This window comes from Triticum urartu, chromosome 1A, assembly GCF_056163025.1.
Source record: "Triticum urartu cultivar PI428250 chromosome 1A, HENAU_Tu73, whole genome shotgun sequence".
In the NCBI taxonomy this organism is placed as follows: Eukaryota; Viridiplantae; Streptophyta; class Magnoliopsida; order Poales; family Poaceae; genus Triticum; species Triticum urartu.
Genome location: NC_141873.1, coordinates 405,471,447 through 405,490,227, shown reverse-complemented (window position 1 = coordinate 405,490,227; position 18,781 = coordinate 405,471,447). Strand labels below are relative to the sequence as shown.

Genomic DNA, 18,781 nt, shown 5'->3' with positions numbered 1-18,781 from the left:
TCTGAACGCATGACTCTGAGAAGCCCAGAGTATATATCTGTCGCCTCCTGAAAGAAGATGCAGAGCATATTGTGAACTTTCTGAAAATGCATCGACAATTTCGAGATCATCAGTTGCACACACAACTATTCAATGATCTCGTGGAGCATATGTGAACCCATAGCGGCAATGAGTTTAATGTTTGAATTATACATACACTTTGAATAAACTTTATACTTGAACTATGTGTTTTTTCTATGAACAAATGTTATTTTACGTATGATATTCATCTATATAACCGACGTGCATGGATTTGAAATTCTTATATGAGGAATGAAGTTGTGCAATAGGAGCCATTCAACGCTGTTTGAGCTCATGATCGGACGGATCAACGGTCGTTTAAAAGACCGAATTTCCCAAGCCCGGCCGTAGATAGTCTAAGCTGAGCTTGCACACACACTAATACTATCACTATTTCTAAATATATGACATGTTGACGGTTCAATTAAACTACCAAAACGTCTTATATTATACTCCTTTCATTTTAAAATAGATGACCTAACTTTGTACTATTTAAGAAATCGGATGGAGTACATTTCTTGACGCTCAAGTCCTGCATTATTTCCATGTATGTTTCGTGTCCACGGCAAAGATACGCAAGGCAGGCACGTTGCAGTAGTGTTGTTTTCCCGAGAGTAGGTACTCGCCGTACTGGACTGGATGAAATAAACTACTCATGTTTCACGTTTTCATGTCCGTTCTGTGTCCAACATGGATCAGTTTAACAAACATTTTTCCAATTGTGCGGTTGCCACGGAACGGATCGACGTGCCCCCGTAGTATGTCGCCAAACGCTATAAATTTTCCTGTCTGTTTCATCCAGCGGTTCTGCTTCATCTTGTCCCATGCATGCATGGTGAGATCAATAGGATCGTGCACAAAACGGCTGTGTACTGTCGTGTGTGCAGCAGCGCTGTCAAATTAATTGTTGCTGTGCCATTAGCGTTTGTACGGAGGAAACTAGCTCTGTTTTCAGAGCACTGCTGCTGGTCATTCTTCTTTTAAACTAAATACGTTTTTCAGCTCCGTAGAAAAAAACTTTCTGAAAGATACGTTTTTCAGTACAGTGAAGGAGTTGGCACGCAAGCTCCCGTCTGAAAATACACAAACAACATTGCAGGAAAGCCTTATCAAAAGTTACACTGTAACAACCAAAGTTCGACTCTTTCAGAACAAAGACCAGACGTAACAACAACAATAGAAACAGAAACAGACATCGCTAGGTTTACAAGCACCTCGCGGCTGAAAGCCATAGCGCCATTTTCCATAACTCTCTTCTGGCTCCGCGGAAAATGTCATCAGTCAGATAGAAGGAAAAGAAAAGAAAAAAGAGAGGGAGTGCGCAATTGCCGTCATCATCATCTAATCAAACGGAAGAACCGAAGCCAGAGGATAGGGTGTGTTCACTGAGACCATCTGCATCTACGATTTCCTCTTCTTTCGAGTCCGGGCGCTCCTCCATGAGCTAAGGGCAGATGATGAACCACCGCGCCTTAGAATCTTCGGCCTCCTCCCATTTCTCTTGCCCGTGTAGCAGGGCTTCAAGATCCCCTGGAGGCCCATCCTGGTTGTGCCGCCTTCTTCCTTGACGACCGCCATGGGGGCGGCGACGCTCTCATCCTCAGAATGTGCTACAGTTTCTCTCTTGACAGGTACCTGTTCCCTCTTGACTGATACCCGTAGTCGCTGGCATGGGTGACTGATCACCTCAAAATTTTGATACCCTTCCTCAGCTGGTTGGTTGTCGATCAATACATCTTCCGAAGTCTGTAAGCAAAGCAAGATAATAGTAAAGAGCTGACCTCCTTCAAATACACCACCACCACAACAACTACTATTACTACAAAACCTTTAGTCCCAAACAAGCTGGGGTAGGCTAGAGTTGAAACCCATAAGATCATTTGACACCACACCCGGGTTCCAATATGGCGTGTCGCTAAGATTACGCCCCAACGATTTTCTTTTGGGTTTCATCTCCTTCAAACACACAGTTCTTTAAATTGCCACTTATGAAGTGTATAGTGTAGCATCTATGGCATAGGAGAAGTTAACCAGAAACATTGTTGTGGAGAGTTCTGGCTCTTGAAGGGGTGGGGTGGTAGAGGTTGGAGCTCAAGCTCCTCCAAATAGGTGGACGAATTAGTTTGTTATGGCGTGATATAAAAGAGTTGTGGTAGCTTACCTGGCGTAGTTCACCAATTTTATCTGGATCTTCAACTGACAATAGGTTCATCGTGCTCTCAAAAATATCCATATTGTTAGCTTCTCCATAGCTTGAGACAGCACTATCGGGCATGTCCGTATCACCCATATCACAATCCGATGCATCTTGAGGTGATATTTCAGGCATTTCAGTAACTTTGCCTTTTCCATGTGAGCAATTAGAGCTCTGTGCGCCGTTGACCTGTGTGTTGACTTTAAGGAGAAGCCCCTTACTCTTCTTGGCCATTGCTTTCTTGAGATCTGATCTCAGACTACAGACTCTGTCTTGAACAGACTGAATGCTTACAAGAATCTGCTCGACAGCAGCATCGTCTCCATTACCGAGTAGCCAGTCAGCGTCATTATTTCCTTTTGTGCTGTCATCTGCTGAAAGGTCAGAAAAACTTTTGTGAACTCATCTGCTACATATAAAACAAATCATTTTTATTTATTTCCAGCAAACAGAGCACTGATTACAATATGTATGGTTTCTTGTTAACCTGACCTTGACATGCAATTATGAGTATAACTTTTACTAGTTGAGTCATCATATCTAGAGTGCTACTATTATCATAAGCAGGAAATGAGTTTCTTCCTCTATACAAGATGCAACCAACAGTGTCTTTGTGATCTATAAGTATGCAACACATTATTTCTGGACAAAAGCACTAGGAAAACGAATTCAGAAAGTAGAACAATACAATCACTAGCATTTAGGTGTTCGAAAGATCATATTTGTTTTCAAATCATGAAGCAATTGCCAGTGTTACCTAAGTTTCCATTGTCGTCGATAGAATGGCCATCACCTTCCGTTTTCTCTTTTTCTGCAGGACGATTGTAATGAGATCTCACTAGGACAGATTGTAATAAATTGTGTGAAGTAGAACACAATGGTTACCATAATAAGACAATATGGTGTGGGTTGCGATGTATGAGGGAGCATTGATTTTCTCCTCATTTCTCTTCCTCTTCTTCCTCTTCATAGTCTTCCTGCAGCAATGAGAAGAGAAGGGCACTGATCTTGACGAGGAACAGTCCAACTCAATCATTTTTGTCTGCAACTCTTTCTCATGTTTAAGTACTGCAAGCTCCCTGTCATATCTGGATACTTGAGATTGCAAGTCTTTCATCCGCAGCTCTAACCATTGGCATCTCCACATTAATGGGCTGATATAGCTTCTCCAATGATCGGTCACTTTTTTCTTTCTGCAATGGATGATAAGTTGCGTTAAATACTCAAATATGCTTTGCGCGGTTGCGCCACATGTTAATAGAAAGACCACTGAGATAACACCACAGATAGGAATCCAAGAAATCAGGCATTGCTACAAAACTAGAAACATACACACAACTGAATGGCATATTATACATCTAAAGTACAGGCATCATCAAACTTGCAAGGGCCTTATCTTGATGGAGAAGGGTTTGGGAAAGGCATCAGCTTTAATCAATTTACTTGCTTAAAAAAATATCACAAACTAGAGCCAGCATGTGCGTTGGACAGAAGAGTAAACATTTTACTTGTGATATTGTTAAGTCCCACTTTCAGGAATCAATTACATCAGACCGAAGACATGCTTCTTTATCACTATAAGAATTTTTACATATGATGGGTATTAAATATAAAGTGGCACCTGACTCGTTTGGCAGCCTGGACCATGTGGCTCATATGGTTACATAGTTGTAGCATGGCATAGTACCCACATGGGCCACACTAAAAGTCTAAAGTGACTAGCATATAATGCTTAGTTTGGTCTAAAAGTAAAATACCTCCTGATCAGCCCCTTTACAACAAGGGGAGACAAAGTGCAAGCAGGTTGCTATGTGTGCATGGACCCATACCTTGTGGAGGGTGCGCACCTAGTGGACACTGGACTTTAACATATTGGAGTATGAATGCTCTGACTAGCAAAGATGAAGTCTAAAAACTAGTCAAAAAGAGTTCGATGAATGAACATAGCCCTTCAATAGGAAATCAAGCTCATGCACTACTAGCACCAAATATATGTACTCCCTCCGTCTCAAAATTCTTGTCTTAGATTTGTCTAAATACGGATGTATCAAGTCACATTTTAGTATTAGGTACATCCGTATCTAGACAATTCTAAGACAAGAATTTTGAGACGGAGGGAGTACAAGGAAGGGCGCATGTGAACTTCAACTGCAAATTACTAATCCGTAAATTGCTTATGAATTATAAGTTCCTCAGGGTATGCACTTCCAATCCATTCTGAACTGATAGAAGACCTAAACTAGTCTCTGCCTACACCAAACATGTGTAGCATATTACTGTTCTTCAGCTGACTCTATCTAATTACTATGCCTTTTATTCGTAATTTCTTAATTTCTCACTGGCTAACATCATGCTCCTTTCAAACTGTAGACAGACTAACAATTGCTTGGCATATTAAGTACCACAAAATTCATGTCTCACATTAGCCATTCAAGATAAGAAGTTTTCTGACTAATTTTCAGAGGGAAAAGCATCGTCCAGATAAGAACGATTACAGGTCAAATGAGTATAATAACTCAGTGCTTTTAGCTTGAGTGGAAAAATTGATTCCGCAAGGAAAATGTTATAAGGGTAATTTTGCTTCTACCATAATTTTCATTCTGTTCGAGTCTATCACGAGATGAGCAACTGCTGAAAACATGATTTGACATTTATATTAAGGAGTAAAACGAGGTTGGGAGGTAATCAGTTACCCAAACAACTTACTTCAATAATCTATCCAAATTGTCAGCAGCAGCTGCATCCAAGAGTGCAGCAGCATCACCATTATGAGGATAACGGCAGAATGGTGAGTCTACTTCAATGTCACTAATCTCTGAAGGCTTTGCATCATCCTGAGATCCAGATAGTGTGTCCCCAAAGGAACTTGAACACTCTGTGGCATCAGGGTCTTCAGTTTTCGCCAATTTGCGGCAAGCGCCGCTACCACCATCTGGGCCAATAATGTCAACATTCCAATCTACTACTGCGTTAGCATCCTCCATTTTAAGGTTGACTTTAGCCTCTGTATGCCCTGCTTAAATTAAGAGAACATAAGGGTTTTCAGCAAAAAACAATCATGATAACATTTAGAACAAAGTGCATTGCATGGGGAAAAACAAATTTTTTAGTAGACATAAACTGAAATCATCCATGGTAATTTTGTGAGATACCTGAAAATGTTCAGAACCCAAATAATAAGTGTACTGTAAATAGTTGCCAAAATAGTTCCATATGAGAAAATTCCAAAGAGATGGCCAAAATGCCTACATGTAGAAATAATATGATCTACCAAAATAGTTTCATATCACAACCCACTACATCTTCAAATTGTAGTTGAAATCTATATGAAGGTACCACTTTCAAAAAGTAATCTATTCAAACTGTGATGATCAATTATCTATATGTCGGCTGAAGTAATGAAACAATGTGTGAAATGGATTAAGTTCAGCCAAAGACCCTACGATCAAGGATGCAAAGAGTAATATTTCACCTACTTTACCACAAGAGCAAATAACTGATAAATAATACTCCCTCTGTTCCATAACTGACAATAATTATGGAACAGAGGGAGTATATTCTAAGCAGGCGGCAGTATCTTTGGCGGATTACAAAGGTTGCCTTAAAAAGAATCACAAACGGTGCTGCAGAAAATTATACACCACATTGTTAGAGCAACGAACTGAATATATCATGACCATTGCCGTTATTTGGGTTTCCTCTATGAGATTCATTTATTTCATTCTTGATACCGGTAGTTTATACTACACTTGAAGAGGATTTCTAATCTACCAATGTTTTGGAGAAGGAATGCACATCCCTTGACTCAGGTGATGTGCATGCTCATGCCATATTTACCAGAGTATGGGATGATGCACCTAAGAAAGTAGTCTATCCGAGTATAACAGTAGAACTAGTTTTCTACTGTATTTGTATTTCTCACATCTCTTGATTCACCGCCTCGTGGGAATGTGTAATACATATTTACTATTCCTCCATCGCTGCAATATGACGACTGAAATAATTGGCAATTGAAGTATAGCTTACTACTTGCGATTTCGCGGAGGGCACCTCCATTGATTCGTAAACCGGAATGTAAGGAGTCAACTCGCAGAACTAACCGAGGAATGCGTTTGGCCAGAAAGATAGACGTCAAAGGCGTCGTCTGCCGCGCGCGCCGGCAGAGGGCAACACGAGACGGCCGCGTCGGGCAATTCCCGGGCGGCGGCGCGGTCAGGTGCGCGGCGAAGGTGGCAGCAGCAGCGCGGACGGCTGGCGACGGACGGTAGCAGCCTAGCAGGAGCAATGGCGGCATCTGCAACCCGGTGGCTGAGTGGCGGAGCAGCCTGGAGCGCGCGCACACCAGGCTGCAGCGGCGGCGGTCTCCTCGCTGCCTGACCCTCGCGCGCCTCGCCGACACCCCCACCGGCTCTCGCTCGGGACCGCTCACGGCGAAGCAAAGTGTGGCGGCGGCGGCCGCAGCTCAGCTGTCGCACGAGCTGCTCGCGGGAGAAAACAAAAGAGGGAAGGAATAGAAAACGGTGTGGGGTACAACCAAAGTGAGGGAGTTGATACAACCCTAATGGGCCTTGTTGGGCTGTTCTTGGACATATCCTCCCGTAGTAGTACTTAACCGAGGCAGTATTCCCTCGAAAAAAAAAACTTAACCGAAGCAGAGACCCCTCAATAAAAAAAACGTAATCACTGTGCAGCACAGCGAAAAAAAAGTAGAAAAACAGACTGGTCTTTTTAGACAAAAAATGTATGAATTGTGTTAGAGAAAGTCCAACCCTGCACACCCCGTACCCTCCTAAGTAGGGACCCCCAATTCACCTCATTTTCTTCATGCAAGTATGGAAAAAGTAGCCCCCCCCCCCCACACACACACACACACCGCCGGAGCTCGCTCACAGGCCGCCGCGCCACCCATGGAAGGTCACTGGAGATCACCAGAGTTCACCGGAGCTCTCTAACAACGATCGTTGGACCTCGAGGGAGCTCACTGGAGCTCGTCACCCTGATAGCCAAACCTTGTCACAGCCTAGAATTCGCCTGTGCTAGTTTTTTTTTAATGCGAAAAAGAGAAAAACATAAAACACGAAGGAGATTATAGGGGAAATAGTTGGAATGCAAAAAAAAAAAGACAAGGCCCCTAAAGTAGGGATCCCCCTTAAGCAAACACACCATTCTCAAGTTCCCCCAACTAAAACACTCTTGCGCCGAAGGGCCCAACCATGGTCGATCACTGGATTTCTTATGTTTTCAGGAAAAAGATATCTTGCTCCAATCTACTTTGGTTTTAGAGCTTCTTCAGCACCACAGAGATGGACCAGAGGCGATGAGCGATGACTCAAGGTCAAGGATAATGTGGCCATAATCTCTCAAATGTTTTACCCCGCAAAAAAAAATCTCAAATGTTCTAACAAATTAGAATTGGAACTTATGTAAAAGTAAAGCATGGTAGAATTGCATGACCATATAATAATTCAATGAGAAGTAAACAATAAGCAATGCTTCCACTACAATGAAGCGATAGCTATCGATCGAACACACCAGGCAATGAATCTACCAAAATAAGCAAAAAGAAAGATATCGAGTTTGGCAACTGGCAAATTCCACTATGTTGAAATCTCCACTGGTTGCTGAAGCCGGCAGTAGCAGTACAAATGCAGGCCGCAGACTCTCCTGTGCACTTCAGATAGAACCAACCACTCCTAGACATGCGACATCGATCAAACTAGCTCTGGATCGAAACCTGTAAATCTCTAAGCAGTTTTTGCCTAATAACAGGACTTGCAAACTTCACAAGCATCTTCTTCACAAATGTACGACGACATGTTAACAGGCACCAAACCGACCGGGGTATGGAAACATCGTCGGAAGCTTGCCATCCGAGCAGCCGACTACGGCGGCGAGCGACAAGAACGGCCGGCGTCAAAGAACTGGCCTTTGCTAGCATAGCCGCAGCAGTATATTCGCTACTAGAACAACCTGACATCAGCAAAGCCATAGCTAGCTGCTGGCGTTTCCTATCGAACAGGAGCAATAACCGCAACCAAACCTGAATTCGCCGGGTGAAAGAGGTCTCCCGTAGCTCGGATCCTCGCTTGTTAACAGCAAATGCGCACAAGAACAGGAGCGCCGCGCCGCCGCCGGCTCCGGAGACGCGCGCCGAGCGAGCTGGAATCGCCGCCAGCCGCCAGCGCTAGCTATGTGGATGGGGGAAGAGTACGCGACAAAGAAGGACGGAAGAGTTAACGGGGAGGAGGGAGGGAGCGGGGAGGAAGGCACCTGACCTGCAGCGGCGCCGGAGGCGGCGGCGAGCGGGAGCGAGAGGCGCTTCGTTCCTTTCGTGCGGCGCCGCCGTCAGCTGGTGAGTAGGGAAGTATGGGAGAGCGAGGGAAGCAGCAGCCGGCGGGTTTTATTAAGTTCGGGCTACATGGGCCGGGCCGAACTCTACAGCAGGATCACCACTTAATTTCTTGCTTCATTTTGGGAAAATTTTAATTCGTGCCTATTATATAGATGGGGTTTATGATCAAAACAGGTGAACCCTAGGCGCCGAAGAGATATTAGGTTTTCCGTCCACTCCGCCGCCGGTTCCCTCGCCTCGGATCTCTCCATGCAACCGAAAGGTGCGGGAATCGCGTGCGGATTTAATTTCTACCAAATTAGGTCTTTGTGACGTTAGCAGTGACGTTTCGAGGGTGAAGATGGTGTTGAAAGAATAAAAAGTTGCACAATTCTATTATCGTCCGCGCACGGTCGTTATTGTCGACGAGGTGGATATCGAAGAGCCTATAGTGTTTTGGTCATGTGGATCGACGGCTCTCGACATACGGTTTGTTGTCCAACGCTTCGACGCATGTCAATGTGATTATGGTGGTGTAAGTGTGATACAACAAAATCTTCTGCGGTTTATTTTTTTCCTATTTGTGATGGGCCCCCTCCTCCCAATACAAGTTGACACAACAATTTGACAACTTGCCTAGCAATGGGTGTATCCTTGCCATAGCGCATTCAACGATAGTAGGTTCTCACATGTTAGGGTGGGTAGCTCATGCAACTTTTCCAAAACACTATTTCAACTTGTGCATGTTTTTTTCTACGGTTTGTAAAAGGACATCTTGCTTCTAATGAGAGTTTTGGTGCTAATCCACAAAGATACATACTGGGAGGAACCCAATGTCCTCGGGCATTAGCGCTTCCTAGTCGTCGGATCTGGTCCTTGATGCATTCTCGGCCGCCTGATCTCGCCCTCAGATGACAGCGTCCGTCGGATAAAAAACGAGCACTGTAGATCAAAACAGTGTCGAAATCCGGTGCCACCGCCCGTAAAATTCGTGCCCCGTCGAGGGCATTTTTGAGATTTCACATACCGGACGACAGATGGCTTCCCCGATTCCTTCCTCCCCTCCTGTGTGTCATCCTCTTCCTCCCCTCACTCCCCTTCCCTAACCTAGCTCCCGTCCTCTCTGCCTCCTCCCTCCCGCCGCCGACATTGCTTGTCCTACTCCCATCCTCTTTGTCTCCTCCCCTCCCATCGCCCATCCGCCCTGGCCCATCTCCTCCCTGATAACCCACAAGTATAGGGGATCGCAACAGTTTTCGAGGGTAGAGTATTCAACCCAAATTTATAGATTTGACACAAGGGGAGACAAAGAATATTTGAAGGTATTACCAGCTGAGTTATCAATTCAACCACACCTGGAGATTAATTATCTGCAGCAACGTGATCAGTAGCAAAGTAATATGATAGTTTTGATAGTAGTGACAGTAGTAACAGTAACGGTAACATTGATAGCAGTAGTTTTGTAACAAGCGCAACAGTAATGATAGCAATGGTAACTTAGCAAGAACAATATAAGGTAAATTTGTAGGCATTGGATCGGTGACTTGTTGGATGATATTCATCATGAGACAGTTATAACCTAGGGCGATACGGCACTAGCTCCAGTTTATCAATATAATGTAGGCATGTATTCCGTAAATAATCATACGTGCTTATGGAAAGAACTTGCATGACATCTTTTGTCCTACCCTTCCGTGGCAGCGGGGTCCAACTGGAAACTAAGGGATATTAAGGCCTCCTCTTAATAGAGTACCGGAACAAAGCATTAACACATAGTGAATACATGAACTCCTCAAACTACGATCATCACCGGGAGTGGTCCCGACTATTGTCATTCCGGGGTTGCTGGATCATAACACGTAGTAGGTGACTATAACTTGCAAGATCGGATCTAGAACATGGATATAATGGTGATAACATAAACGGTTCAGATCTGAAATCATGGCACCCGGGCCCAAAGTGACAAGCATTAAGCATGGCAAAGTCATAGCAACATCAATCTTAGAACGTAGTGGATACTAGGGATCAGGCCCTAACAAAACTAACTCGATTACATGATGAATCTCATCCAACTCCTCACCGACCAACGAGCCTATGAAGGAATTACTCAATCCCGGTGGGGAGCATCATGGAATTGGCGATGGAGAAGGGTTGGTGATGACGAAGAACGAAGACCCCCCTCTCCAGAGCCCCAAACAGACTCCAGATCTGGCCTCCCGATGAAGAACAGGAGGTGATAGTGGCTCCGTCTCATGGATCGCGATAATTTTTTCTCCCTGATTTTTTCATGGAAATATGTGATTTTATAGTATTAGGGTTGAGGTCTGCGAGGCCACCAGGTGGGGACAACCCACCTGGGCGCTCAAGGAGGGGGAGCGCACCCTGGTGGGTTGTGCCCACCCAGGTGCCCCCCTTCGGTTGATCTTGGCTCCAAAAATTCTCTTTATTGATATAAAAAATCCTCACAAAGTTTCATTCCATTCCGAGAACTTTTATTTCTGCACAAAAACAACTCCATGGTAGTTTTGCTGAAAACAGCGTCAGTCCGGGGTTAGTTTCATTCAAATCATGCAAATTAGAGTCCAAAACAAGAGAAAAGGCGTTAGGAAAAGTAGATACGTTGGAGACGTATCAACTCCCTCAAGCTTAAACCTTTGCTTGTCCTCAAGCAATTCAGTTGATAAACTGAAAGTGAAAAAGAAAAACTTTTACAAACTCTTTTGCTCTTGTTTGCATAAATAAGCTTAAACAACACCCAGGTTTTCAGCCAACATTATTGTTGGGGAACGCAGTATTTCAAAAAAATTCCTACGATCACGCAAGATCTATCTAGGAGATGCATAACAACGAGAGGGGGAGAGTATGTCTTCGTACCCTCGTAGACAGAAAGCGTAAGCGTTATGAAACGCGGTTGATGTAGTCGAACATCTTCGCGATCCAACCGATCAAGTACCGAACGCACGGCACCTCCGCGATCTGCACACATTCAGCTCGGTAACGTCCCTCGTACTCTTGATCCAGCTGAGGCCGAGGGAGAGTTTCATCAGCACGACGGCGTGATGACGGTGATGATGAAGTTACCGACGCAAGGCTTTGCCTAAGCACTACAACGATATGACCGAGGTGGAATTCTGTGGAGGGGGGTACTGCACACGGCTAAACAATCAACTTGTGTGTCTATGGGGTGCCCCCTCCCCCGTATATAAAGGAGTGGAGGAGGGGAGGGCCGACCCTCATAGGGCGCGCCCAAGGGGGGAGTCCTACTCCCAGTAGGAGTAGGTTTCCCCCCTTCCTAGTAGGAGTAGGAGAAGAAGGAAGAAGGAGAGAGAGGGAAGGAAAGGGGGGCTGGTCCCCCAACCAATTCGGATTGGGATGGGGGGGGCGCCCTCCACCTGGCCGCCTCCTCCTTGATAATCCCCAAGTGCAAGGAATCATCGTAGCAATTTCCAAAGGTGGAAGTTATAAGTATGCAGTGCCGAACCCACAAGGAGCTAAAGGTAAGATCAATATTCTCTCAAGCCCTATCTGCCACTGATATGACTCTACGTACACCGAACGTTTGCTTCCAACTAGCAACGAGAAATAAAACTAGGTTGTGGGTATGAAGAGGATAACTTTGTATGATATCAGAGAGCTAAAATATAAAAGTAGGTGTTGTTATCATGAAGTTAGAATATATTACTAAATATTATAAATAGCGAGTGTGGAATAATGGTGGATCGGTGTGCGGAATTGTCCTAGGCAATCGTTAACAAGACCGGTAATCACTATTGTAGTTTCATATGAGGGAGAGGCATAAGCTAACATACATTCTCTACTTGGATCATATGCACTTATGATTGGAACTCTAGCAAGCATCCGCAACTACTAAAGATCATTAAGGTAAAACCCAACCATAGCATTAAAGCATCAAGTCCTATTTATTCCCATACGCAACAACCCCCTTACTCGGGTTTGTGTTTCAGTCACTCACCAACCCACTATAAGCGAATCATGAACGTATTGCAACACCCTACAGTGAGAACCCCTCACGCTTGCGTGACACGGAGGGCACCATAGGACAACATCAAAGTAAAACATACAACTCATACCAATCTAGATCATCAATCAACCCAAAGACAAAAGATATCTACTCAAAACATCATAGGATGGCGACACATCATTGGATCATAATATGTGGGATAAAGCACCATGTTCAAGTAGGGATTACAGCGGGGTGCAGGAGAGTGGACCGCGTAAAAGAGATGAGGGTGATGATGATGATGGTGATGTTGATGAAGACGATCACCGCGGCGATGATTCCCCTCCCGATGGCACTCCGGGGCCACCGAGAGAGAGGAGGAGAGGTTCTCCCCCTTGTGCTTCCTCCTCCATGGCCTCCCCCTAGATGGGGAGAGGTTCTCCCTCTGGTCCTTGGCCTTCATGGTGATGATGGCCCCTCCGGGATCCTCCTCCATGCCCTCCGGTGATGACGGCCCCCTCCGGCAGGGTTCCAGAGAGGGCCTAGATTGGTTTTCGGTGGCTACGGAGGCTTCTGGCGGCGGAACTCCCGATCTAGGTTAATTTTTCGTGGTTTCTGTATTTATAGGAATTTTTGGCGTCGGTCTCACGTCAAGGAGGCACTCGAGGCGTCCACGAGGCAGGACCACACGCTTGGGGTGGGTGGGCGCGCCCCCACCCTCGTGGACGCCCCGGGACTCCCCTGGCCCAAATCTTTTACTCTGGGGTCTTCTTTTGGTCCATAAAAGATCGTCAAAAATTGGCACGTCAATTGGACTCCATTTGATATTCCTTTTCTGTAAAACTCAAAAACAAGGAAAAAACAGAAACTGGCACTGGGCACTAGGTTAATAGGTTAGTCCCACAAATCATATAAAATAGCATATAAATGCATATAAAACATCCAAGGTTGATAATATAATAACATGAATACTTCATAAATTATAGATACGTTGGAGACGTATCAGCATCCCCAAGTTTAATTCCTGCTCGTCCTCGAGTAGGTAAATGATAAAAGAAATAATTTATGAAGTGTGAATGCTAGCAAGTGCATAAGTTTCATCAATGATAGTTTCAATCACTTTTTATAACATCATTATATATCATAACAGTAGCTCATCTTCATAAAACTTTTCATGATCAAGTAACAAGCTATTCACATGTTAAAGTATAGATCATAAACTTTCTTGAAACTAACAAACTATATTCTCAGTCATCAAACAATTGCAATTCATCTTATTTTCAGGATGGGTCTATGTCAGAGCTTTGGTTTAGCAAACTTCACATACTCAACTATCATTTAATATTTCACAATTGCTAACACTCACGTGATATTTATGGGTTCGAAGTTTTAATCGGACACAAAGAAAGATAGGGGCTTGTAGATTCGCCTCCCAACCTTTTACCTCAAGGGTAATGTCAACAATAATAGTTCATGATAACTTACATCCAATTGGATATATATACCAGGATCTTTCCAACACAATGTGCTTGCCAAAGGATAAAATGTAAAAAGTAAAGGTGAAGATCACCATGACTCTTGCATAAGGTAGAAGATAAAAGTAAAAGATAGGCCCTTCGCAGAGGGAAGCAGAGGTTGGCATGCGCTTTTATGGTTGGATGCACAAAATCTTAATGCAAAAGAACGTCACTTTATATTGCCACTTGTGATATGGACCTTTATTATGCAGTCTATCGCTTTTATTTCTTCCACATCACAAGATCGTATAAAGCTTATTTTCTCCACATTAATAGATCATACATATTTAGAGGGCAATTTTTATTGCATGCACCGATGACAACTTACTTGAAGGATCTTACTCAATCCATAGGTAGGTATGGTGGACTCTCATGGCAAAACTGGTTTAAGGAATGTTTGGAAGCACAAGTAGTATCTCTACTTGGTGCAAAGAATTTGGCTAGCATGAGGGGGAAAAGCAAGCTCAACATGTTGGATGATCCAAGACAATATACTTTATTTCGGATATAAGAAAACATAACCCATTACATTGTCTTCCTTGTCCGACATCAACCTTTTAGCATGTCATATTTTAATGAGTGCTCACAATTACAAAAGATGTCCAAGATAGTATATTTATATGTGAAATCTCTCCTCCTTCAATATTCTTTCATGAATTGTTCAAGTGACCAATTCTATGTTTGCTAACTTTCAATAAGTTTACTAACTATACTTATTCTATGTGAAGTCATTACTCCCCATGGTATAAGCATATGAAACATATATAAATTGAGATTTATGATATTCAATTCATTCAACCATTTACTCATAGGATATATGTGAAGCATGTGAGCAATGACAAACTACTCCAAAAAGATATGAGTGAAGGACACTGAGTAGTCAAATAATTGCTCACGTGCAATGATTTAAGATTTCAAATGCAATGATTTTATTCAAACAGCAAGTAAAATTGAAAATACGCTCCAAGCAAAACACATATCATGTGACGAATAAAAATATAGCTCCGAGTAAGGTATACCGATAGTTTTGAAGACGAAAGAGGGGATGCCTTCCGGGGCATCCCCAAGCTTAGGCGCTTGAATCTTCCTTGAATATTACCTTGGGGTGCCTTGGGCATCAGGGTCTTTCCACTCCTTATTCTCCTCATATCGATATCTCACCCAAAGCTTGAAAACTTCAATCACACAAAACTTAACGGAACTTCGTGAGATAGGTTAGTATGATAAAGAGTAAACCATTCACCTTGGTACTGTCAAAGACAAAGATCGTAATTGTTCTCACACAATGCCTACTGTACCATATCATTTCTATAATTTATATTGAGGAATATGAGTCATAGAAACTAGAAAACAAGCAAACTATGCAATGAAAACAGAATCTGTCAGAAACAGAACAGTCTGTAATGATATGAACACTAACCATATTTCTGCTACTCAAAAAATTATGAAATAAATTGGTGGACGTGAGGAATTTGTCTATTAATCTTCTGCAAAAAGAATCAGCACCAAAGCACTCTTCTGTAAAAAAAATGGCAGCTAATCTCGTGAGCGCAAAGTTTCTGTTTTTTACAGCAAGATCACATTAACTTTCACCCAAGTCTTTCAAAAGGTCTTACTTGGCACTTTATTGAAACAAAAGCTATAAAACATGATTACTACAGTAGCTTAATCATGTAAATACACAAAATAGTAAGGGTAAATATTGGGTTGTCTCCCAACAAGCGCTTTTCTTTAATGCCTTTTAGCTAGGCATGATGATTTCAATGATGCTCACATGAAAGATAAGACTTGAACATAAAGAGAGCATCATGAAGAATATGAATAGCACATTTAAACCTAACCCACTTCCTATGCCTAGGGATTTTGTGAGCACACAATTTATGGGAACAAGAATCAACTAGCATAGGAAGGAAAAACAAGTATAACTTCAAAACTTTAAGCACATAGAGAGAAAAACTTGATATTATTGCACTCCTACAAGCATGTATTCCTCCCTCATAATAATTTTCAGTAGCATCATGAATGATTTCAACAATATAACCATCACATAAAGCATTCTTTTCATGATCTACAAGCATTGAAATTTTTCTACTCTCCACATAAGCAAAATTCTTCTCATTCGGAATAGCGGGATCACTAGTTCCTAGAGTTGACACTCTTCCAAACCCACTTTAGATGATAGTATTATTCATACTCCAAAAGATATAAGTGAAGTTCATGGAGCTTTCTACAATTAATATAAACTAACCAATGTCCAAGCTCAAAATGTATAAGTGAAGTACACAAAGCATTCTATAAAACCATACTCAAAAGATTTAAGTGAAGCACAAAGAGCAATTCTATAAGATCCTACTTAAAAGATATAAGTGAAGCACATGATGAAGGAAATATGCCCTAGAGGCAATAATAAAGTTATTATTTATTTCCTTATATCATGATAAATGTTTATTATTCATGCTAGAAGTGTATTAACCGGAAACATAATACATGTGTGAATACATAGACAAACAGAGTGTCACTAGTATGCCTCTACTTGACTAGCTCGTTGATCAAAGATGGTTATGTTTCCTAACCATAGACATGAGTTGTCATTTGATTAACGGGATCACATCATTAGGAGAATGATGTGATTGACTTGACCCATTCCGTTAGCTTAGCACTTGATCGTTTAGTTTGTTGTTATTGCTTTCTTCATGACTTATACATGTTCCTATGACTATGAGATTATGCAACTCCCGTTTACTGGAGGAACACTTTGTGTGCCACCAAATGTCACAACGTAACTGGGTGATATAAAGTTGCTCTACAGGTGTCTCTGAAGGTACTTGTTGGGTTGGCGTATTTCGAGATTAGGATTTGTCACTCCGATTGTCGGAGAGGTATCTCTGGGCCCACTCGGTAATGCACATCACTATAAGCCTTGCAAGCATTGCAACTAATGAGTTAGTTGCAGGATGATGTATTACGGAATGAGTAAAGAGACTTGCCAGTAACGAGATTGAACTAGGTATTGAGATACCGACGATCGAATCTCGGGCATGTAACATACCGATGACAAAGGGAACAACGTATGTTGTTATGCGGTTTGACCGATAAAGATCTTCGTGGAATATGTAGGAGCCAATATGAGCATCCAGGTTCCGCTATTGGTTATTGACCGAAGACGTGTCTCGGTCATGTCTACATAGTTCTCGAACCCGTAGGGTCCGCACGCTTAAAGTTCGATGACGGTTATATATTATGAGTTTATGTGTTTTGATGTACCGAAGGTAGTTCGGAGTCCCGGATGAGATCGGGGACATGACAAGGAGTCTCGAAATGGTCGAGACGTAAAGATCGATATATTGGACGACTATATTCGGACACCGGAAAGGTTCCGAGTGATTCGGGTATTTATCGGAGTACTGGGGAGTTACGGGAATTCGCCGGGGAGTGTATGGACCTTATTGGGCTTTAGGGGAAAGAGAGAGAGGCAGGCCGCGCGCCCCCCAAGGCCTAGTCCGAATTGGACTAGGGGGAAGGGCTGCGCCCCCTCCTTCCTTCTCTTCTCTTTTCCCTTTCCTTCTCTCCTACTCCTACTACTTGGAAGGGCTCCTAGTTCTACTAGGAAAGGGAGAATCCTACTCCCGGTGGGAGTAGGAATCCCCTAGGGGGCGCCATAGAGAGGGCCGTCCCCTCCCCTCCTCCACTCCTTTATATATGTGGCCAGGGGCACCCCATAGACACAACAATTAATCTCTTGATCTCTTAGCCGTGTGCGGTGCCCCCCTCCACCATAATCCACCTCGATCACATCGTAGCGGTGCTTAGGCGAAGCCCTGCGTCGGTAGAATATCATCATTGTCACCACGCCGTCTGTTGGAAATATGCCCTAGAGGCAATAATAAAAGTATTATTATTATATTTCTGTGATCATGATAATTGTCTTTATTCATGCTATAACTGTATTATCCGGAAATCGTAATACACGTGTGAATACATAGACCATAATATGTCCCTAGTAAGCCTCTAGTTGACTAGCTCGTTGATCAACAGATAGTCATGGTTTCCTGGCTATGGACATGGGATGTCATTGATAACGGGATCACATCATTAGGAGAATGATGTGATGGACAAGACCCAATCCTAAGCATAGCACAAGATCGTGTAGTTCGTTTGCTAGAGCTTTTCCAATGTCAAGTATCTTTTCCTTTGACCATGAGATCATGTAACTCCCGGATACCGTAGGAGTGCTTTGGGTGTACCAAACGTCACAACGTAACTGGGTGACTATAAAGGTGCACTACAGGTATCTCCGAAAGTGTCTGTTGGGTTGGCACGGATCGAGACTGGGATTTGTCACTCCGTATGACGGAGAGGTATCACTGGGCCCACTCGGTAATGCATCATCAAAATGAGCTCAAAGTGACCAAGTGTCTGGTCATGGGATCATGCATTGCGGTACGAGTAAAGTGACTTGCCGGTAACGAGATTGAACGAGGTATTGGGATACCGACAATCGAATCTCGGGCAAGTAACATACCGATTGACAAAGGGAATTGTATATGGGGATGATTGAATCCTCGACATCGTGGTTCATCCGATGAGATCATCGTGGAGCATGTGGGAGCCAACATGGGTATCTAGATCCCGCTGTTGGTTATTGACGGAGAGTCGTCTCGGTCATGTCTGCATGTCTCCCGAACCCGTAGGGTCTACACACTTAAGGTTAGGTGACA

At 43.3% G+C, this 18,781-nt stretch overlaps 1 protein-coding gene across 4 annotated transcripts; it reads right to left on the bottom strand.

The window, feature by feature from the left end:
• Nucleotides 1-1,140: 1,140 nt before the first annotated feature.
• LOC125514622 (uncharacterized) lies at nucleotides 1,141-8,684 on the bottom strand. Of its 4 annotated transcripts, none has more exons than XM_048679967.2 (6): nucleotides 8,530-8,684; nucleotides 4,961-5,267; nucleotides 3,140-3,447; nucleotides 3,012-3,065; nucleotides 2,222-2,628; nucleotides 1,141-1,806 (listed from the first exon to the last, which is right to left on the bottom strand). In XM_048679967.2, exons 2-6 carry the CDS (start codon nucleotides 5,236-5,238, stop codon nucleotides 1,462-1,464), a joined length of 1,392 nt encoding a protein of 463 aa, XP_048535924.1. In that variant the 5' UTR covers nucleotides 5,239-5,267; nucleotides 8,530-8,684; the 3' UTR covers nucleotides 1,141-1,461. The 4 variants fall into 4 exon arrangements, with proteins under 4 accessions (XP_048535924.1, XP_048535933.1, XP_048535941.1 ...); XM_048679976.2 differs by having other exon boundaries at nucleotides 8,525-8,632; XM_048679984.2 differs by lacking the exon at nucleotides 8,530-8,684 and adding an exon at nucleotides 6,355-6,781 and having other exon boundaries at nucleotides 2,222-2,625.
• Nucleotides 8,685-18,781: the final 10,097 nt, after the last annotated feature.

Excerpts from the sequence above, each read along its gene's own strand:
- LOC125514622 (XM_048679967.2), bottom strand. The coding sequence starts at position 5,238 with ATGGAGGATGCTAACGCAGTAGTAGATTGGAATGTTGACATTATTGGC. Across the intron at positions 3,066-3,139 it reads CACCATATTGTCTTATTATG|AAAAAGAGAAAACGGAAGGT; the intron begins GTAACCATTGTG and ends ATCGTCCTGCAG. Across the intron at positions 2,629-3,011 it reads CGACGACAATGGAAACTTAG|CAGATGACAGCACAAAAGGA; the intron begins GTAACACTGGCA and ends CTGACCTTTCAG.